The sequence below is a fragment of the Zonotrichia leucophrys genome, chromosome 1A (genome assembly GCF_028769735.1).
Source record: "Zonotrichia leucophrys gambelii isolate GWCS_2022_RI chromosome 1A, RI_Zleu_2.0, whole genome shotgun sequence".
NCBI lineage: Eukaryota > Metazoa > Chordata > Aves > Passeriformes > Passerellidae > Zonotrichia > Zonotrichia leucophrys.
The window spans coordinates 33,548,308-33,571,358 of record NC_088170.1 but is presented as its reverse complement, the minus strand read 5'-3'; the positions used below and the strand labels follow the sequence as shown (position 1 = coordinate 33,571,358).

The 23,051-nt window shown below is 45.9% G+C and overlaps 1 protein-coding gene across 3 annotated transcripts in view; it reads left to right on the top strand.

Moving 5' to 3' along the window:
• NTN4 (netrin 4) overlaps window positions 1-21,491 on the top strand; it is a 48,210-nt gene extending 26,719 nt beyond the window's left edge. For 2 of the 3 annotated variants that reach the window (XM_064702096.1, XM_064702098.1), the window contains exons 4-10: window positions 4,277-4,403; window positions 5,723-5,911; window positions 12,077-12,287; window positions 12,967-13,079; window positions 14,259-14,327; window positions 15,989-16,159; window positions 19,770-21,491. In XM_064702096.1, the coding sequence (XP_064558166.1) occupies window positions 4,277-4,403; window positions 5,723-5,911; window positions 12,077-12,287; window positions 12,967-13,079; window positions 14,259-14,327; window positions 15,989-16,159; window positions 19,770-19,906 (1,017 nt within the window). In that variant the 3' untranslated portion in view covers window positions 19,907-21,491. The remainder of the gene's footprint in view (window positions 1-4,276; window positions 4,404-5,722; window positions 5,912-12,076; window positions 12,288-12,966; window positions 13,080-14,258; window positions 14,328-15,988; window positions 16,160-19,769) is intronic. The other variant, XM_064702097.1, reaches the window with a different exon arrangement.
• The last annotated feature ends 1,560 nt before the right edge of the window (window positions 21,492-23,051 follow it).

Here is a 23,051-nt window from a genome sequence, read left to right as displayed (position 1 = left end):
ACAGTCTGTTGGCTGTTTTTCACCTGCTGCCACTTCTCCTTGTATTACCCCTTCTTGACCTTTCTCATATTTCTAGCTCTCATAGGATTTCTTTATTACTAAAAAAAATACATGTCTACCTATGGGCTGCAAGAAAGGGCTTGCTAGTATCCACCTTTTTTGTTGTTTCCAATGCATAAAAGTGTTTGCTGTCATGCTGGAATTATATAAAAGAAAGAAGATATTTTCTTCAGTGGGATAAAGCTAGGTTGGAGAGACATTTCAATGCAGAGCTGTTTTGGGTGGTAGTAATTGTAATGCTATTTTAAGAGAACAAATACATCAGCCTGAGGCAAGGTTTTTGAATCACTTAGGTCTGACTTTTCATTAAACTTCTGTGAAAAAGGAATATGGAAAAGAAGGTACTAACTAAATGGTTGCACTGAGAAGCAAGCTATTAAGGACTCTGTTTCCCTCTGCTCCCTCGGTTTGACTGCCCCTTTAGCTTCTTCCTTAGTGGGTCTGCACCCCACACTCTACCTGGCTGAGAGGGGTTGGGGCCACTATGAAACCTGAGGGGACCTTGGAGAGGCAAAGTTTTCTCAGCCCATTTAAGTAGCAGCGCTGCAAAGGCACGGCAGTGTCAGAATTCAGAAACCTGCTGCCTTTTCCAAAGCTTACTCCCTAAGACTGGGGTCTGGGTAGCTGCTTCTGATGCAGAAGCGGGGTCAGCCAGGCCATTGCATCTGCCAGGCCTCTGCAGGCGTTCACCCAAACAGGAATCCCACTGAGATTATGGGGGCCCAGCCCTGCAGCAAGCAGGGGCACACAGGTTTGCAGTGTGCATTGCAGGCTGGGCTACTGAGCAGCCATGGCAGGCCCTGCCCTGGTGAGCAGAGGGCGTGTGGGATCCACAGAGGGATCTGCACTTGGGAGGGAGCAGCTGATGGAGGCAGGTTGTGATAAACCCTGAGGAAAGGAAACTGCAAGGCAGCACCCTTAGGGTAAGAATGGGGAACATGTTCCTCCTGGCCCAGCTGGACAGCACCCACTGAGTCAGGCAGGAGCCCAAGCCCACGGGCCTCTGTGCTGGCCCTGTGCTTGCCTTTGCACAGACTACAGAATTGCTACTCTGTTATTTTTTACGCTTTCCAGACAGACCATTTGTTTCCTTTTGCCCAGGTGCATGGCACCTTTACAAGCAATCAATATCAGGAGTGTCATGCCATGCTCTGCCTCTGAGTCTATCTAGATAAACACCAGCTGCTTGATTTGCATCATCTCCAACCTGGCTCTTTTGCAGCTGTCCTTGCCACAGTGTGAGAGACCACAAGCCTTCCATTGCTGCAACAGTTTTTTAATTATGTACAACTTCTTTCCTTAGAGTTCACATACAGATTAATATATTGGTGCACAGCTATTCAGTGGTTTATTTATTAGCTCTGCATGCCAAATTAATGGCGGCACAGCAGATTCTTGGAATACCCATCCTATTCTGTTTTATTTTCACCCACCTTCCTTTATTTCAGCAATGCAGCAATGTTCTATTCTACAGTACTTGAGCTTTCAGAAAATCCAAGCTCTTGCTCTTTAGAGCCATGAAAGCTCCTTGGTGAGGCATTTTGCCTTGCTGTCTGCTGGTGTCTTGGGATGCTTAATCCTTTGAGGGTTTCTGAGGTGCTGCTGAGTTTCGGATGAGTTTTTGGATTATTAATGCTGAGCAGCCTCTGGATGATTGATTGAGTCCCCAGTGATTCTTTGTGTCGCTTTGGCAAGGAGCAAACTGAATTTGGAGGGTGAGACTACAGGCTATGGGCACAGAAAGAGGGAGCACACATCCCCACAGAAATCACAAGTGTCCCCATGTCTGAGACAATTTCAATTGCAATTCTTCTCCCATGTCCTTCTCACTTTGGCATCATGATTGCAAAAGCACCAAAGGACCCTCTGGTTTTGACCATGGCATCCTCTGACTCCTTACAGTCACCTTCCCTTCTTGATCATGTGTGTCGTGGGTCTGGTGGGTCCCTCTACCCTTACAGCTGGGACAGTTCTGTGAGGAAGGGATTCTGGAGGATCTCTGGCCACAGATGTGGTTCAGGCTAGTATGTCTAGCCCTAACCATTCAATGGCCAAGGGTCTTGCAAGAAGCTCCTACCAAAAGTGGCATCAAAGAGTTAGGACACCATCAAAACCACCAGAAGATGAGCAGTATAAGTTCAGTCATCTTCTGTTTCCATGCAGGTTTTAAATGTGTGTGAAGAGATTCTGTAACATTGGTTTGTGTGTGCACCTTGCCTAAAAAATATGAGACAGAAATTTATCGGCAAGGGGTAATTTAGGAAAGGGAGGTATCTGAAAGCTTGAAGAACATCTTGTTGGTTGTAGCAAAAATGAAAATATGAAAACACAAAACACACTTTGAGAACTAAATATACCCTCCACAAGTTTGTTGTTTCTTTCCTATGTTTACTTCTCATTTTTTTCAGACATTAGCACACATTTAAGCTTATATCAATGCAGTAAACCAGGCAGACCAAGTAGTATCTGCAGTGAAACCAACTAGTTCCTGTGATGAGGTCAGATAGCACAGAAAACAATGTTAGCTTAGTATTTTCACTTTAGCTTAGATGCTTGTGCATTCTGACTCCATCCATACCTATCCATTGCTTACAAAGCACAGCTGCTGTTTGTATTTTTTGACGATCTGACATTTTAATGGGACAGGAATGAATTCAAGAAGTTTTTGAAAGATCTTGCTATTTTCATTTCTGCTTAAAACTCTTGGAAAGACTTTTCAGGTCAGTTTTGAAATTTTATCTGTACTGGTTACATTTGACTTCTGTAAGATAGCAACTGAAATAAATTAATTAATCTATTCAAATTAATAAATCAGAAAGTCACCATAAGCCAGGAATGTGTGTGATGTGTGTGTGTGCACCTATGTAATAAGCAGGAGCTGTTTACAACATGTTCAAGGTCCTCTTCTGTTTTGTTTACTCTTCAGGCTTTTCACAGGAACCTTTTTGTGTGGCAGTCTCAACAGCAAGTGATGCAGTTAGGGACAGCACACTTGTAAAACCAAAGTTAAACTCTGTGGAAGGCAGCATTTTAGAGTAGCAGTTAAAGCCATGCCCAGCTCCAGGCTGGATCACCAGGTGCCCCAGCCACCCTGTGCTCCCCTCAATGCCAAAAGCAGCAGCAGCTGGTGCAGCTCCATTGGTTTTATGGCCAGCTTGTGGCATGAGCACAGGGCCACGCTGGCAGCAGACTGCGGCCCCTGGCTCGGTCACGAGCAGCAGGAGAAGCTGAACTCTGCATTTAAAAGCAAAATGTGGGGCAGAGTAAAGCTGCAAACACAGGCACATATCAAAATAGCTACAGTAGGCAGCTACCTGCCATGCTCCATGGGAAAAGGCAGGGCCTTCATTCTTGCCAGCAGAGCCATGCTGCTGCAGAGCTTGATCTTGTTGCATCCAGGCACTGCCGGCTGCTCGTGCCCTCTGGCCACATCCTGTTTTCTTTGCATTTGCCAACAGGGTGAGTAATGCCAGCGACTGACAGGGCAGCTGGCACCAAGTGTGCTGTGCTGGCTTTTCATCTCTAATTACCCCCTTACACTGGGCTGTCTAGCTGTTAAATTATCTGTCATGAACGTGTCCGAGTATAGTCAGTCACAGGCCTTGTGCTGTCCTTGAGTCTTCCTTTGTGGGGCAAAAATTCTGCCTAGGATGAGTAGATATTTATGTTTCAGGGGCTTGATTTTCCTTTTTCTCATGCTTATTTGTGCTGGAGATAGTTGGGCACACAGATCTGAGTTCTGAGATTGTAGGTGCTATTCCTGCAATACTGCAAAGGTGTATTCATGTTTATGAGAGACAAAAAGAGAAAGGTTTTACAGTGTTTCCCAAGGGTGCTCTGAATCCCGGCATTTTTTAAAATTTCTCCTGGAAATTCATGCTGCATCTGGAAATGGCTAAAGACGCTTTTAGATCTCAAAAATATAAATAAATAAAAAAGTAATATACCATGAGTAATTAATTAGCAAAGTAATTACCAAAAGTAATATGTCATGGTATACAATACCATGACATGCAGATCTACACATACTAACCTAACTGAAAGTGTAACTACAGAATGTTTGCCCCTGGCTGAACTGGACACTATGCTATATCCCTCCTTCTAGTCAATGCAACAGCATGGAGCTGGCATGCTATTTCCTGTGTGTGGGCAGTGCTTGAGCCCCAGAGACTCTGGCCTTTGCTGTGGGTGATCCTTGCTCTCTTTCCCCTACCAGGTCCATGGGAAATGCATGTGCAAGCACAACACCGCAGGGCCCCACTGCCAGCACTGCGCCCCGCTGTACAACGACCAGCCTTGGCAGGCTGCTGATGGCAAGACCGGAGCCCCCAGGGAGTGTCAGTGTAAGTAGCCAGTCAGGAATGGTGTCTCCAGATCCTTGCCAGAGTGAAATGCTTCCTCCATGCGTGCCTTTCTCCCGTGTGTGCGAGAGCAGCACCTGCTGAGGTGGTGGGGAGGTGCTTTCCAAGCAGCTCAGCAGTGAAGAGGCACTGCCACACCCCTGCCCAGCACCCACCATGTGTGTGTGTGGCCAGGACAGCCCTGTTTGCACAGCCCCTCACTTGGCAATCCTCACGAGACCGCCATGTCTGTTGCTTTGGCCTTTCTCTGGGTCCCAAGTGCATCTCCTGGGGATAAGGTCTGCTGCTGTGGGCAGTCTGCAGCCTGCCAGGGTACCTTGGAGCTGACAAGGGGCCACATTTGTCCTCTCCATGGACACCCTGACAAACACCTTTGCAGGAGGTATGACTTTCTGCTGCTGGGTGTGGGCTCTGCTCACCCCTGGGCACTGAGGGCAGGAGCAGCCATGGGCTCTGGAGGTTTGTAGATCAGTTCTGCAGTGCCAGGGGGGATGCTTAGGGAGAGTGCTGCAAGCAGGGGAATGCAGAGGTCATGGAGCCGTCTGCTTCAGTAAGAGCAGCAGTCTAGGCAGAAGGGTGCTGAGGACTCCCCACATCACCCTGGGAAGGCTTGCAGGCCTACTGAGTGCCATCCTGCCCTGGCTACAATGCTATCCATACAAAGCAACCATCAGCCTGCCAGTGTGGGCTATGGTCATGCTCACTGCAGTGTGGATGATCCCTGAGGGAATGACAGTAAATTCCTACTCACACCAGCAGCATTTGATGAACAGGCATTGGATTAGGTCTCACTTGACCCTTGACTATAGTCATGTGGGCATGCAGACTTCCTCCACTGCCAGCACAGGGTAAGGAGGATGTGTGTTCTCTCTCACACACCTATCCTCCACCTGCCTCTTTCCTCCCTCAGCTGCGGGGGAATATCCTGACAGCATCCTCATGGCAGATGTTGTATAGGGCAGTGCTGATTTCTAAAGCTGGGAGGGAAGGATCCTTCCTCAGCAGGACCAGTAAATGTGGGTCTCTCTGTTCTGGCCTGACCACCTGTGGCTGTCCTGGTACTGGAAAACCTGTATTGGAAATTAAAGAATTTTTTTAAATCCTTTTTCTTAAATGTTATCTCCAGAGGCTGGGAAATGTAGATGAAAATGTAGTGCTACTTCATGCATTTGAATGAATAACAGGTTCATAGGTCAAGTCCCCATTCCAAAACATGGTCTGAGTTTTTGTGTCTCTTTTCTATAAACCAGTATCTTTCACTGCCTTCATGAGTTTTTCTGTTCCCTTTGGCTTTGCCTCAGCGTGCAAGTGCAATGGGCACGCCGACACTTGTCACTTTGACATGGCTGCGTGGCTGGCGTCGGGCAATCGCAGCGGCGGCGTCTGTGACAACTGCCAGCACAACACGGAAGGGCAGCACTGCCAGCGCTGCAAGCTGGGCTTCTACCGCGACCTCAGGAGGCCCTTCTCTGCCCCAGACGCCTGCAAACGTAAGTCAGCAGCCACATACTACTGAGGGGCTTCTCGGGGGGGAAAGTGTCAAACCAAAGATGAGATCTTCTTGCCCCTCCTTGGAGCAATCTTCTTGCTTCACTTGAATCCTCTGTGATACTACTTGCAAAAAGAATCATGGGTGAAAGTCTGCAGATGCTGTTGACAAATCTGTCCCAAGGATCCCTGTAGCCTGAGGGCAGGAGAAGAGAGATGATTAATTTACTTTCTCCTATTGCTATTTTTGGAGAGGAAAAGCTGCATCTTGTTTTCATGTTCTCCTTGTTTGGTGGTTGTTGCAACCTCAGAATGGGGTTCCTCAGCCAGCAGGGGTGCAGCTGATAAATAGCATCGCCCACCAGTTCGTGTTCCCAGCAGCAGCAGGTGGGTATGGAAGGACAGACAGGAACACAAGTCAACTGATATTCCAGAAGGTGGGACACTGAGGAGGCAAGACTAAAAGCAATGAGTCAGGCACATGTGAAATTAAATCTTTCCCAAGCAAAGAAGCATTCCAAAAGCCACACTCCCCAAGGACCACTGTGAGGATGGTGACTCACCCTGGGGGACTCCAGATCCCCAAATTATGCTGAGAACATTTTACTGGTCAGCTAAATCCAAGGTGCAGGCATGCCCCCCTCTCTGAGCCTACAGCCACCCACTGGCTTCACCACATTTCCCCTCGTTGACTCACTTACTATGAGGGGGGACCTTCACAAGTGACAGAAAGAAATCCAGCTGACACCCTGCCTGTGTCTTTTGAGGAGACACTGAGCACACCTCTCTCCTCTCAAGGAGAAGTACCTGCATGTAAAGGAAGAGGGAACCCTCCCACAGTGAGGAGCTGCACCCCAGGCTGGAAGGATGTGTGAGGTTTCAGTTGTTCATTGAGGTCTGGTGGGGAACAGCTGCTTTTGTCCTGCTCCCTTGCTGCATATAATCCTCATGAGATTCCTGACAGTCTGTTGCAGAGGTCCTCCTCCTCTCCACCTTTCACTCATTGCAAGGAGGGGCAGCAACAGCTGAACTGCCTGTTTTACAGCCCTAGTTCTCTTTATGGAAATGGAATTGACCACAGTTCATTGCTTGTGTAAATAATTACTTCACTGCTGTAGTATGTACACAATGATTTTTTTAAACAGTGAATTTAATGACTTAAAAAAGTTTCATTACCTACTTGTATACATCAAAGTTCTAAGTCTCCTCTGTAATATCAGATACTTTCCCTCCTTAATTATAGCCAGAACTTAGGCAATCAACTTTTGTTTTGGAGTCTCATTAGGAAAAAAACAGGCTTAAGTCTTGCATTTACACACAAAGCAGAGGCTATATGTTTTTTTCTAACTTGTGGATTCATCCTTGCTGATTAAAAAAAGAACAAAGAGTATTAATTGATTGCTGGTAGATAATGCAGGGCAGAAAACTGAAATAAATGTTGCATGGGACCTTCAAGCTCTGAAGCATCATTGTACTGTGCTTCTGGTATGTTTGCTGGGGTTGTAATTCCTGATATTCTTTACAAGCCAGCTCCCATCAGGGAAGATTATGCACTTTTCTGAGGCAAGTGAAGCTTTGGCCCTGAGCTGAGTGTGGTTTTCTGGCCACCTAAAGACACCACCCTTTACTTTGGAAGCAGTAAAAGTGGCTCTATCTCCTTTGCCACCTCCTTCAGTCCATTGAGGGAGGGGAGTTCCTGAGGGACTCATTGTAGGCTTGTCCTTGTGCCAGACTGCCCAGTCCATAATCTGTGACTGTTTGCAGGGCCCAAGAAGAAGTCAAATGGCACTTCCTGGGCTAGCCAGCACTGAGTGGCTTTTCCTTCCTTGCAAAGCCAGATGGGAACCAGAGGTCTCAGGACATATTGCTGCAAAGCAGCCCCAGCTCAGAGGGAAGGCTGCCAACCCTGTGCACGTGCCTGTGTGCAAGTTAGACCATTGTTAATGAAGTCAGGCAGTACATCACATCATTAACTATGTGTTAGCCAAATTCCAGGGTTCTTGATTAAGTTTCTCCTCACCTTTATGAGCCAGAGGAAGCTGTGGATGTTAGATGATTAATGGGTATTTTTGTTGACATATGCCAGTGCTCGGTTCTCTTGGCTTTCTGCATTCATCTCTGAATCTCTGGCCCATGGCATTCCACTTTCCACATAAAAAAAAAATGTGCCTCATGTGCCTCCATTACTCTTTAGTGCAACAATCCAGCTTTATGAACCACTAGATACTCATGAACTCTGGTATTTAAAAGCCAAAGATAACATATACTTAACAAGAACTGAAAGGTGCTCTTGAGTATAGTGAGAAAAAGTTTACATTTATTTACCTTCTTCATTAAGTACATCTACTTCATCACTTTTTTTTTTCTGCATTTATGAATTGCAGAGCATGATAGTCCTTCAAGTGTCTGAGGAAGACAACTTTTCCTAGCACAAACTGAATTCCACAAATATAGGGATTAACTGAATGCTTTCTTTTCAGAGACGCTGTTACTACAAACTTCCAGATGATTTCTCTCTGGGCTTTTCAAACCCTCACAAAAGCACTCCTCCCTAAGACCCCTTCACCTCTTCACTTCTGGTCTCCTGCTGCCAGGAATGCTCCCTGCACCCAGAGACTCAGCATCTCACAGGGGAGATGGCAGCTGCAGGGCCGTAGAAAATGACTAATGACTGTTAAATTAAATTATATAAGATCAATTACAGCCTATGCCTGGAACATTTCCAAGCACCATGCCATGGTCTGCAATAACAAGGGATGTGCGTGGAGCCCTATTATTCTTTCATGGGAAGGCCATGGCACTGCCTGCTTGTTTCTGGCTCGAGACACCATTATTGTTCAACCACTGAAAATTTAAAAATACCTAAGTCTAAGTAAATAAAGGAGTTGTTAAGCCATAATCTTTAAGGATACTTTAGAGATTCTTGTAGGCAAAGAGTGTATATAATATTTGCTCAGGAGTAGGAGTGTACCTGATAAAATGAAACATTCTGATGTTTAAAACACCAATCTGATCACTCTTTCCCCCTGTCATACCTATGAGTTCTTTTCTTTCCATCCTCATGAGTTTTTAAGCCTCAGCTACAGTACAATTGAAGGCAATAAAATCAAGTTGTATAATTGCGAAGTTCATTTTGCTTTTCAACTGTAGGGTTTTGAGGGTAAATATTTGTCATTTCCAAAGGTTAGCTGGTTTCCAAGGAAACCACAACAGTATCACCAATCCAGGGCAGGGAAATCCAGTTCTGCTGGCATCCCACTTACTGATTTTCCATCCCCGTCAGCACATGCAATGCCAGGACAAGCAGCTGTTAATTCATCTGTGCATGGAAGTCACATGCAGAATACTGCTATGTAGTTCTGGCTGGTAAAATGGCATTTTTAGCAATGCTGCTTACAAATCAAAAGTAAAGGAAAAGGATCAAGCTTATGGAAGGTTTCTCTTGATCCAAAGCTAGGGTCCAGCCATTCCTTCTCTCACAGGAGCTCCCTTGGCTGTGGAGATTCCCAGCCCCTTTGGTGAAGCGGCCACGGCACATGAGACAGGCATCGTGCAGAAGCCTCAGCCTGAGAGTCTTACACTCTGCACCTGTGTATCTACAATGAAATGCCATCCAGCACTGCCTGTGGCTACTTTCTCTGCTGCTCAGCTGCTCCTCTCACCTTCCTGGATGGGGCTCTCCTACTACCTGTGCTACAGTGAGGTGCAGAGCATGTGGAAAGAGGAAAATGTGGTCTAAAACCAACACAGCACGGCTGCCCATGAGGGACCAACAGCTCCAGATTTCAAACACTGTATAAATCCTGCATCAGTCCTGCAACCTTTTCCTTCCTGCCCTTGCCATAGTAAGGAAACACTCCATCATTTTTCCATGCATTTCTTTTAAATGTGGTATCACACGCTCACATCTGAGCTCTAGAGCCTCATTTCTGTGCTTGGTGCATAGCGATGGGCTTCACTTTCTGTCTGCATTGCTCAGCAAGTTCCTGCTGCAGCCCTTCACAAACATTTACTGTGTTGAAAATTTGCCCCCCAAACCATTCCAATTAATGCCCTTTAGTGTCACCTTGGGCCTTCACTCACAATCCAAGAGCAAAAACCTTCAATTTGCCAGCCACCACTGGAAAGCAGATTGACACCTTGGTGGTTCATTGAGGAGTAGCCAGGAAGGATGGAATCCATGGCAGTGGCTATTCAGGCCTGTTAGAAATTACCAGCCTTCACATACATCTCTTTCTGGCTTTTATTAAAAAGTATAGCCAATTACATTCTCATTTTTAGTTGTCTTTTTAATTACCTATGAGTTTTAAATGAGTTTTTGCTGCTCTTTTTCATAACAGCTTTTGTAAATTTAATATTCTCGCTTCACCATAATGTTGCCACTGATGTTAAATTTTATATTAGGGGGAAAAAAGTATGTAAAAGAATTGTATAAAACTTAAAAGCTCCAACCCCAATGGGGTTGTATGTAAAATTCAGCTGAAACCTCACCAAAACAGGACCAAATCTCTGGCTGAGCAGTAGGTTTATCTCATTAACTGGAGGAGAATAGAAGAGCCTTAAGTGCCTGATATTTCCCCTGAAGGGCCTGAGGAATGCCAGAAATACCCTCCTCATCTAGTAGGAAAATAGAGCATTTGGCTGTGTGTATCAGGTGTAAAACACTTCACAGACTTCAGGAGAAAGGTATGCAAGTCGCAGTGCACGCTGTTGAAAACTATGCTATTAAAGGTACCAGAGTTCACTGCCTGCAGCTACTTACGCAGTTTGTGGAGAGCCTTTCTAATCTTTTAATTTTATATAATTATATTTGTTTGCAAGTGGAAAGGGTGGGGGAAATTTGGGGATTACTTTGGCAAAGATGTTGGAATCATAGTCGCCTCTAAGTTAACTGCCAATATTAATCTATCTTTTAATATTTTGAAACTATACTCCAGGTATGTCAGATTCCTGAAACCACAAAAATGTTGTCAGAGCAAAATTAAATGTATGTGTGCAGCAATAAGTATTTTAAGAGAAAAAAATATGTTGCCTGTAATGGCTTTCCAGCTCTGTTGCCTTCAGAGTTGTAAAATAGAAAGATTGGTATTAGAATTTAATGAAAATATTCTCTACAGGTATCATTTTCTCAGGAAACTCAATTTTATGTAAATGACACTTTGGGCAAAGGCGTTTCAGCAGGGAATTTTTTGCCATAAAGTGTAAGGCTGACCATACCATGTCCTGGTACAAACACAGAGGCAAGAATAGCACAAGTCACTCAGTTGCTGGTCCTGCAGGCCACAGGATCACCTGCTGACCTGACCACGTGATCAGAGATTTGGCTCGTGCTTTTGATAGCTGCATTTCTGTTCTTTGAAAACATTAACATCTTTGGGGAAAAATAGCTTTGTAACAGACATAAATTATGTTTATGTAAAAAAAACTCTCTAAGGAGTAGATAAGGAAAACTTTACATCACCTATTTTAGGTCATCTTTTCTGAGAACCCAGTATGTCTCAGCACAGTTTTAGTGCATTGTTCTAATGCAAAAAGCTGTGAGGGAGAAAAGAGAGCAGCTGGCATTTCTGATGTGCATTCTGCAAACCCGTGTCCTGGAGAGTATGCAAAAGCCTATCTCTGAGCTGTCAGTTCCCTCATTCTTTTTTCCTAATGTTTTTAATTGATGGTTTTAAAAATCAGACGGAGACAGAGGGGTACTTTTTGCTCAGCCTTCACTTTGATTAAAATGACTGTTCGGAGGGGTTTTTAACCTCCTGGCTGCATGGCAGTAGTTATTATTTCAAAAGGCAATTACACTGTGATTCATTTTTCAATGAAGCACCAGCAGCTGCTCAAACATCACAGTGAGGCAGGCACATCCCTGGGTACTCAGCCAGACTAGAATCCAGATGCTGCAAGGAAAGTAATAAAGGCCTGTTTGGCAAAACATAACACAACACCAGGGTAGGCTGACTAATTAAAAACTAGCTCACAAAACTTAAAATTCTGCAGATTCCAAAGGGACTCTCTGCTCATATTTGTCTGGGTGAGGGATACAAAAGCCCAGAAGCCCCGGAGGTGTCCCTCGGCAGAGAGGTGGTTTTGCAGGCATCTCCTGCACCTCTGTGATGCAGAGGCTGTGCGCTCACAGATGCTCTGTCCCTCACGGTGTCCCTCCCCTGCAGCTTGCTCCTGCCACCCCGTGGGATCGGCCGTGCTGCCCCTGGGCCCCGGCACCTTCTGTGACCCCAGCAGCGGGGACTGTCCGTGCAAGCCCGGCGTGGCAGGGCCCCGCTGTGACCACTGCCTGCCCGGCTACTGGGGATTCGGGCCCTACGGCTGCCGGCCCTGCGACTGCGCCCGCAGCTGCGACCCCCACACCGGTGACTGCCACAGGTGAGCTGGGGGGTCTCACTTTGTGATCTCAGCTCCAGGAGGGCTCTGTTTGCACATGTCAAACAGGCTGAAAGTGTCCATTGTGTCAAATACTTGGAGTTTGGTATGGGTTTGGTATGGCCAAGAAGTGAGGATAGAGTGGGAGCTGAGGCTGTGGTTCCCTTGGGAGCCTGGCACATCATGGCAGGACACCAGCGATGTTGGAGGTTTTGCTCTCAGTGCTGGTGTTAATGTACCAGGTGTTTTCCATAACCTTCACAGTTGTTTTCTCTTCACAATGTGTAAAATGTGGGCCTCAGGGACATCTGAGTGAGAGGAGACCAAAGGCTTAATTTTGCTGTTTTAACTCAGCTTATATTGACTGGGGTTTGGAGTCAAGCTCTGACTTCTAGAAAACAGCATATTTTAATAATGCCCCGCTCTCTAAATCTGACATGTTGTTTTCTTTACTAGACTGAAAATATTTGTGGTGTATAAATCTCTATAACGTATTTTAAACGCAAAATGAATCCATGATCCTCTCTGACAACACTCAACCTGTTCACCTTCCAAAATTGCCTCTTGCATTTACCACCATCAAGACACACAGTCACGCTGTGTCTGGAGGATGGGCTGGTAGTGGCCCTGCTTTCCAATGGCTCCTGGAAGAAGGTTGATCATCTCCCTTTCCTCTCAACAGCTCAGAAGTTCCCTGGCACAATGAAGCACCTCCTTTCCAGGGAGTGCTCAACGAGAGCGAGCCCACCTGGGCCTGGGAGGATGAGCAGGGCTTCTCAGCACTCCGGCACTCTGGTAGGACTGCAGCTTTGCACATGTTCCACCCACCCAATCCCTCCTGCCAGCAGCCACTGCACACCTAGTCTGCTGCACTGACTTGTAGTTAGCTCCCTGGCAGTTGCAGGGGGAAATGGACATTCCCGCACTAACATGTGGAGGAATGTCCTTGTGGCCACCTCCTTCTGCTCTGAGAGCCAGAGCCTCAGAGGCCTTATGGCTCATCCCATCAATGCAAGGATGTGCAGACCCATTAGACCGATGCTCCATGCTGAATGCCTGTACCCAGCATTTAGCTGTTGTAAGGTAAGAATTTGCAGTCCTAGCTCTGAATTTCAAGGCTGAGTGCCCTCATGTTTTACTTGACCATCACATTTTAAAGGTATCCTTATATCCCCTCAAACTCAACAAACCAGCAACTTTATTTAAAGGGTGGGGTTTGCCACTTCACTGGCAGGCAGGTAGGGGATTTCTAACTCAGAATTTATTTCCCCAATACCCACAACAATTTTGGCATCGCTTGTAGCTTGTGATGCCATTTGAGATGGTCTAGCATGCGGCTGGAGAAGTTATTTCCCTCCAGTGCTCCCAGCCTGGGGGAGGTGGGTGCTGCATGAAGGTGGGTGCAGGGCAGGCTGGCCCCATGGGGCAGCATCAGGCTCTCCTCCCTTGCAGCTGCTGCATGCAAGCAGGCAAGCGTCATTTCCTCCGTTTGCAGAGAGGGGCTTGATAACATCTCGAAGATACAATAATTGAGTTAATTGAGGGGAAAGCTCCATCATTTGTCTAGGCCACTTCATTTTAAACGTAAATAAGTATATCGTGTTGTTCTTTGTTCTAAGATCACGGAAGTCATTAATCTGCCTTAACCTCTGCAACATTTCCTTTTAAAATTTTGTCTGGTACATTACGGTGTGGAAAATACCACAGGGAAAGATACGCATGTTATTTGCATCCCAAAGCAAAATAATAAGGCCTTTGTTTTCCTTCTCTTCTAATTGTAAACAAGGAGTAATTGCCCTTGGACCAAGAGTCTGTATTCACTCTCAATCTGAAAACAGTTGCAAATTCCTTTTTTTTTTTTTTGAAGTCTTGTGGACCACTTGAAAAACCTTTGGCTCTTCCTGGGCTCTGCCTGCCAATGCTCCTGTCTTTTAAGCACAGTTCACCACCATTTGCTTCCTTCTTTTTCCCCAGGTAAATGCGAATGTAAAGAGCAAGTTTTAGGGAATCCCAAGGTCTTCTGCGGGATGAAGTACACCTATGGTGAGTTGTGGGTGAGGGGGCTGCAAAGGGAGGTCTGCAAGGCAGTGCAAAAATGTATACAGAGCATGAGAGTTGCTGTGTGTGCACCACTCCATCCTGGCAAACCCACTGGATACTTAGTCTAAAGGCAGAACTTCAGGCAAAATGTACAGGTATCATGTTTCCAAGTCAAGCTGGGTGAATCTTGTTCTGTTACCCATCTCTCTTGCTGTCAAAACACCTTTGTACAAAAATCATGGGAGGACGAGAGCTGGAAATGTCCCTGGGAGGTTGTCTAGGTCCAAGAGACACTATAAACCACTGTAACCCAAAATGGGTCACTGAAATGGTGTCAGTAGACAAAGTGCCCTAATCAGAGTCTAAAATGACTGTTTCTGGATGATACTGAATGTAAGGGGGGACTGTGACCACCACTCCATGGATAAAACAATTCCAGTAGCTACTGGCAACTCCCACTGTCAACAAAGTTCAGCTGTTGCAAGGGGATGATAAATGTTGTCTATGTGTCTCTGGGATTTAAATGAATGAGAAGAGGCACTTTGTTTCCCAAGACCTCCCTGGTGTGTGCCAACGAACTGCCTCCTTCATATTGTGGCAGAGCAAGGAATGCTCTGTACAGCACTCCCTTCCTTCACAAGGAATCTCTTGCAGGGGTCTCCTGCACCTGTTTCGTCTCACACTGAAGTTGAAAATGCACAGAGAGATAGCCCATACCTCTGCAGGCTGCAGAGCAACCCACAAAGTGGAGTTCAAGGGGTTGCCAGTTGTTGAAATGTAGCCCTGGATTTGTGATATTAGGAAAAAATGTGATTCTGCTCTGTTTTGCTTCCCAGTCACGATAGTAACTGTGTTTAATCTTGCAAAAGATAAGAAACTGGAAAAAAAAGAAAGCCATAAAACCTCCAAGTTCATAAATCTTATCTAAAGTGCACTCAGGCTGCCCCCACTTTCATCAGTCAACGTGTGAAGGTGTCAGCTACCCTAGAGAGACAGATGAATATGGGGCTCATCATGAGCTCCAGGAGGTCTCACTGAGAGAGGCTGCCCTGGGCTTCCCAGTGTGGGTGCTGAAAAAGCACCAGCAATATGGGGATGCCTACCAGTATAGGCCAGGTGGAGGAGCTGAGCCCTGAGCCTCCAACACAGGGGCTCAGCAGTGGAATGCCAGGTGGAGGAAATGTGGGTATGAGTGAGCTAAAAACACTCCCTGACTTGCCCCAGTCCCCACCAATGGCTCGCTCTCCTCCACTGAATTTGGATTTGGCAGCTCTGCAAAGCAGCAGGACTGGCACTGGGTAGGATGAGGCTGAGGCCAGCAAAGCCTCCAGGTCCATCCCTAAATCCAACTGATTTCCAAAAGAGATAAGGAACACAAAGGGTTTGTTGAACTCGGGGGGAAAAAGGGACCTCACACTCTCCTGGCAGTTCCAGGGGCCATGGCCAAAGCAACTGGCAGCATTTCTGCCCATGGGTGTGGGGATGTACGTGCTTCCCAGCAGCTGCTCTGATCCTGGGCTCCCCAGCAAGGAGCACTGGGCTAACTCCACTGCAACAAAGCACTTGTCCTCACTGCTTCACCCAGACACCAGCATTAGACCAAGAAAAAAAAGAGTCCTGTAAATAGTTGGTATATTCCTGGTTTTGAATTCCTGTGTTCCCAGTGATCAAGGCAAAGATCTTGTCAGCTCATGACAAAGGCTCCCATGCAGAAGTCAGTGTGAAGATCAAGAAAGTGTTGAAGTCCACAAAGCTGAAGATCCTCCGGGGCAAGAGGACACTCTACCCTGAATCGTGGACTAACAGAGGCTGCACTTGTCCCATCCTCAATCCTGGTAAGTTTGACTCCCTGAACAGTACATCCCCACCACATATACACAGATTTCATTGCAGCCCCTCTATCTAATCATACCAATGAGCTGGGATTGCAGCCCAGTGCTAATTAAAAGTTATTGTCTGTTACATCACTTGGATTCCAACAGCAATCTCCATCAAATTGAAATTTCATAGAGAAAAACTTGGTTCATCCTATAGGCTTTGAAACACACAGTTCTCTTTAAATAGCATAGCAACAGGCTTTCAGCTTTACCAGTCTCTGTTCCCAGAGGGAGGGAGGTGCACATCATGCCCCAATAAATAGCATTGATAAATCTTGATACATCTTTCAAAGCTAAAGCTAATTTGAATCTATAAAAACATATGTAAATCTAATTTGAATTGGGATTCTGCACTGAAATTCCAATCTAAACTCAGGGGAAGATTTCTCTTTGAAAGTAACACAAATTTAGATCTACAAGATTTGGAAGACATTTTCTTATGCAGTGAGGGAAGAGCTCCACAGTTTTTTCCCATCTTCTTTCACTGAAATAGAGTATAAGCAACAGTGGCTAAACAAAGCATGCAGTCTCCAGTATGGATAAGGACATGCAGGTACAGGGGTTTCTTCCACAGAGCAAAACTAAGCTCCAGCTGACACACCTTTCTTTACAACTCCAAGATAAATGAGCAGTTGCCAACTAATTCAAATGAAGGGCTTTCTTTCCATGAGATGTATACAGCACTGGGAAATTGGCAATGGAAGCATTGATGTAGGTGCTGAGACATCCCTTTCATGTGCAGCACTAGGAACTAGGAGCTACATGGCTGTCTGTGGGGCTGGGCTGTGCAGAAAGGTCATTCACTGATGAGGTGTTTGCAGCCTTCTTTCATGTCCTCAGGAGTGACTGACTGGTTTTGAAGGCAAGCTGCTGTGATAGCACAGCTGTGGCTAGGACTTGTCAGCTGCAAAGGTCAGAGGAATCACAGCATTAGGTAGGGCTCTACTGTTTAAGCGCAGTAAGACTTTGGATATTGCTGGAACACCATAAATCACTAATCAAATAGCCATAGCTGGTGTATTTTTCCACATGCAATGAAAACTCAAGCAAGAAAGCCCAGATGCAGCTGCCTTAATATGAACCTGAAGGAATGCAATGGAAGCTGTCCAAAACTGAGCCTGCAGGGCAGCCCCACACCTGACACCCAGCTTTGCCACTCGACTAACTTCAGAAGAGCTTCACTGATTTTCCCCAACAGATGAAAAGACAGCATTAATCACAGAATCAGTGGAGATCTCTTAGAAAACAGCAGAAAGGGGGAGATGCAACTGTCCTTAGTGACAGTCCAGGTGTCTGACACATTGTTACTTGTTACTTCCTTGCCAGCTCTCATGATTTACACTGCAAAGCTTGGTATTGTTTTGAAATGCAGCTGCTGGTCCCATGAGTATAAATTAGTCTCAGCCTTCATGTTGAAAAGAAGTTGGTTGCTAGTAGGAAACTTGAAAACATCTGTTGAGTGAATCTTTAAGATTCAGTGATGTCAAAGAGGGAAAAAAGATTCCTGATTTTTTTTTAATTCATTATTTTCTTTAGCTACCACATTTATTTCTGAGTGGCTTGCAGTACAATATTAGCAGATTCAACCCTCTATCACAGTTTGAGCTTATGGCCTACAGGTGAATAAACCAAAACCAGCTGGATGAAAAGTCAAGCTGACATAAAACAATTTTCTGACATACAGCTATAATGGAAATCACATCTTCAAAAACATAGAGGAGATCAAAGATAAACATAAAAGTAAGACAGATGTGGTTTTATACCATTTTGCAGAAGTAAAGGGATGCCAAAAGAAGAGTAGGTGCTTAAAGGCTCTGACAAGGCAAAAAAACCTGCAAACATTTATCAAATCTGTGAGGGCTCTTTTCAGATGAAAAACTGAAAAGTTTTAAGTGCTTAAGTTCATACAAGGGGAGCCCTTTCACCACCCTTGCACACCTTCTGCTCCACACACACACACACACACACACACACACACAGAGGCAGATTCTGCTTCTGGGGGACACTGGGCTGAAAGATTTAAAGGTCTCACCTGTTTGCAAGGTAACAGGAGCCCATCTCTTCCATGGCTCTGCCAAGCACAGTCAGAGAGGCAGAGAGCAGCCTGCCAGGACAAACTGCACAGCCTCAAGTGGCATCTCAGTCATTTCATTCGTTTTAATTTTACAGTTCTGTAGCATCAGGTTGAAAATCTAGAAAGCCCTACACAGTCAGCAACCATGGCAATATTTGCTTGCTCTCTGAGTATGCATACCACATTTCTCTCTCAAGGGAAATAAATCTAGGAACCCTTGAAAAGAGATATTTTTAACAGCAAGATTGACTTGGCCAAAATTAATGTCTTTTGAAGGGCAATGCTGCCACAAACCTATCCTGTGTTTACTTGGAAGAAGAGAGAATGTATGTGCCCAAAAACTCAAATAAAGTAGAAAACAAATTGTACTGCTTGACCTTGAACTTTGGAGTCACCCTCCCTTTATTCTGGACTGCAAAATGGAAGCCCAAAACAACACAAGCTGTAGCCAGGATGGGGTGGGACGGCTGAGAGCACCCAGGGAAGGCCCATCTCCTGTGCCTGGGTTGCACCAGTGTTCCCCAGACTGGTGCAAGAAGCAGTGGGTACAGGAGGGGTCTAATGCTAGCTGTACCCTAAATGTGCTGCAGTGGCATGCTGACCCTGGCAGGGAGCTCCTCCTGCAATGAAAGGGATTATACTCCTTATTATCCCCATTCATGGCACATTTGTGCCCCATTTAGGCTGTTTGGATCTGTGGCAGTGCTTCTTTAGCTAATTCAGGCCAAAGGCTTTGCTCTATCCCCCTGTTTAGCAGTTGTTACCTGGTTCCAAGCACTCTTTTGAGTCGTGTCCTGAAAGCCAAGCACAGACCTGGATGCCTGAGGAAAGCCCTGCAGCAGGGCAGGACAGGGACACACTGCAGCCCTTTCTATCTGTTCTGAACAACCAGCTGAGGCTTTGTGAGACCCTGCTGTCATGTCTCTAAAACATCTGGCAGAGGCAGAAATTAGTTCTTTTCAGTGTGACAGCCGCTCCTTCAGGCTCTTCTGCACATTTAGTGCTGCCTCTCACTGGGGTCTGGCATGCCTGTGCCTCCAAGGGGCCACGGGCCACTCCGAGCAAGATACCGAGCACTGGACTGTCCTGCACTGTTCCATTCCTTGAATTCGCTGAACTGATCTCCAGGCCCAGATATATTCAGGGAGAAGTGAGGCAGATGGCTGCCAAATGAAGGTAGTAGCAGTTCCCAGAAGAGGTGTAAGAAATTGCTGTGCCACCCCCAGAGTTCATCCATCTTTTGTTTATATTTAGAGGCTCACAAAGTCACATTCTGTGTGCTGCATCTCTCTGACAGGCAGCCACAGGAGTCATTTTGCCAAAGACACAGATAGAGCTATAGATATACAGATATATATGAGAGCCAATATATATAAATATTTCTTTGTGTAAGTGCTTTTTTGAATGGGACTAGATATCCAGGCTGACTTTGCAGCTCAATAGGCCTCTTGAGCATGGTACTGTGCAGTCCGTGACCGCTCTGCTGCTTTGCAGGCTTGGAGTATCTTGTGGCAGGACACGAGGACGTCCGAACAGGCAGACTCATTGTCAACATGAAAAGTTTTGTCCATCAGTGGAAGTCGGCTCTTGGAAGAAAGGTCTTGGAGATTTTGAAAAGAGACTGCAACTAGAGGTGTGCAACTGCCTAGGGCATTTCTTTATGCACAAAATGCAACAGCCTCCACAAAGAGAAGACCTCCAGCATGAAAACTGGAATGTAAGAAAATAGTGCCAAAACATGTAGTGAGGCATTCAGAGTTGTAGGCGCTGTCTAATTTAACCCTTTCTGGCCAATGTTCTTTCACTTGCCTATAGCTTCCTTGTCAGGGCCTCACCCTGAGCCCTGCTCATTGTTATGTTGAGGGAAAAAACAAGGAAGGGTGGTGGATGCTTGTCTCGCTCCAGTGTGCTGTTGGAGCAACTCCCATGAAGCCACTGATCACCCAAGACTAAACTGCCACCCTCAAAGAGCTACTGCTGAGAAGCAAACACTGCCAGTGCCACTAGTGTGCATCCTGAGTGACTTCCAGGGCTCCCAGAGGATGCTGTGGGGAAGGCAATGGGTAGGTGCTGCCACCCACGTGGCAATGAGAATCACTCCTTAGAAACACCCCCTTACAGGCTAGGACATGGCACCCATCAAAGAGAATGGGGTGCCACTTGCTTTTAGCCTGTTTGCCCTGCTGAAGGTTTCAAGGGCTAGATTCTCTGCTGATGCTGCTGAGGAGAGAGCTGCTGGAGTGAATCGAACCCCTCTGCCTTGGCACAGGCGTGATGCAGGGCAGAGGCCAGCTCTCCACCCACTGCATGGCTGCAGAGAAGAGCCAGCTGCAGAGGGTGCAGTGTCTCTGAGCTTTTGTCCTTGAAGTGTTAAAAGATGAACCTAGCCCTAGTGTAAATATTTCATTGTATAAAGCACTTTACTACCTGCCACTTCACGGTGTGGGGAGTCTAATTGTGTTGGGGAAAGAAGAATCTGAAGGTGGCACGTGAGAAAAAACTCCCAGAAACAGAAGCACTCCTGAGGACCCCCCACAGTTGGACAGCATTAACAGTATAAAGGGAATGGCCAGCCTGGCACTGGCCACTCAGAGTATCTGAGGATGCAATCTGAAAGATAAAGTATTTGCACTGAAGTCCCAGCTTCAGACCAGCACTTGGACCCCGTGGGCAGGACTCCAGCAAGACTTTGCAAACAGAGTGGGGAGAAGAGACTGAGATAAAAATGCAATTGCAGGAGGAGGAAAACTCTTGACTGCAGGAAAAGGAGTGGATGTAGAGAACAGAAAGGACTTGCATTTACATATCACAACCCAGCAATTCATGGTGGGCCTGGAGTTTATTTTATTTTTATGTTAGTATTTAAAACTGAACATTTTATTTTTTTCTTCTGTTTGTGTTATTGTTTGCAATATATACAGCCATTATACTCCCTCATTAACACCAGTATGAAATATAGCACAGTTTACTGCAGTTTTCAGCACTAAAATATATCCTTTCTGTAAAGCATCCTTAAAGCACATTGCATAGAGTGTATTTTGTTCATGAGTGTGAGGGTAAAGAAGACATACAACACCAGAAAAGTCACTAGTCTACCAATCCACTTTACGTATGTATTTTTCTTTCAAGGTCCTGTGGACTCACAGAAAAAAGATGTTATTTTGGTAATTTGTTTTTGTATCTCATGTATGTAATAAATATAATATGATTTCAAGATCTTCTTCTCCTGGTGCTGTTTATGCCAATGGCAGCAGGGTCTGCATGCCTGCACGAAAGAGCTCAAGCAAAGATTGCAGTGGGTGAGGAGAAGCTGCCATAGGGGATATTTTCCTCTCTGGTTGGGGGGTAAAATGCAACACATGGTAGAAAGCAAAGCAGCATGGATGGCTCACAGAAATCTCATTTCACCTCTTGTTTTTGGGAGGTTTATAAGCTCTTCTCATAAGAAGGGGAATTGTACCTAAATATTTTCAAAGTCGGCTAGATCCTTGGCCCCACACAGTGTTGAAGGCTGAGCTGCAGAGCAAGCACTTATAAGAAGCAAGTTGAGGATGGCAGAAATAAGGCTTGTTCCCTACATTTGAAACTACTAAGGGGAAACAAAAGGCTGTGGGAAACAAGTGCTGTGGCAAAAGGTCTACAAAAACACTGCAGAGTGAAGTCAAGCATCAGAAATTAGTGGCCAGGGGGTCAAGCCATAATCCGCAGTGTGGGCAGCAGCTCCCCAGGTGGGTGGTTAATCAGTGACTGCAGCAGCACCCATCTCCCTGCTGCAGGAGAGTGCAGGGACAGGCTCCCCTGTACAGGCACTCGGGGACCAAGAGCCTCCAATAACTCTGTTTTGATTTAAAACTGAGTTTACCTGCTTCACACATTGTTAGCTTCATTTTATTTTAATGCCACAGAAAATATATTTGCAGTGACCAGTTGATTCAAATATATTTGATGTGACCTTGTGAAAGCTGGAGGTGTGATCCCACTGTCCCAGCCAGCTCAAGCACTGTAGGAAACCAGGATGACTTTGTTGGCAGTGCTGCTTACAACATCTTGTCTGACTCCTGTCCTGGCCTTGGAGCTGGGCACTGATGGTTTTATGGAGGAAAGGGGTTAACTTCTGAGGGGTAAATCTGCCCTTGAGAAATTTCTGTCAGGGGATTTTGGCTGGAAGACGTGTCCCATTACAAGGAGCAGATTGAGCTGGATATCAAAGAATCTCAGAATCAGCTGGGTTGGAAAAGACCTCTGATATCATTGAATCCAAGCTTTGACCAATCACCACCTGATCAGCTAGACCATGGCACTAAGTGCCATGTCCAGATGTTTTTTGAACACCTCCAGGGATGGTGACTCCACCAGCTCTTCTGAGCTGCCCGTTACAGTGTTTAACATCCTTCCTGTGAAGGAATTCTTCCTGATGTCCAACCTGAACGTCCCCTGGCACAGCCTGAGACTGTGTTCTCTTGTCTTGTCTCCTTGCAGGTGGTTGTAGAGAGAGAGAAGGTCTCCCCTGAGCATCCTTCTCTCCAGGCTGAACAATCCGAGCTCCCTCAGCCACTCCTCACAGGACTTACCCTCTAGACCTTTTCTATCCCTCTTTTCATATGAGATCACAAAATGGCCAACCAGGCCCTCCTTAGCAAGGAAACCTTCTTTGGACACTGTCTTTGCAGCTCAGTGAGTTAATGGAAGCAGCCTGCCTGGTTTATCTGTTTACTTCCCTCTGTCATGTGTATGAGAAGAGAATGTCTGTCTCTGCCCACCTGAATAGTAGATGTG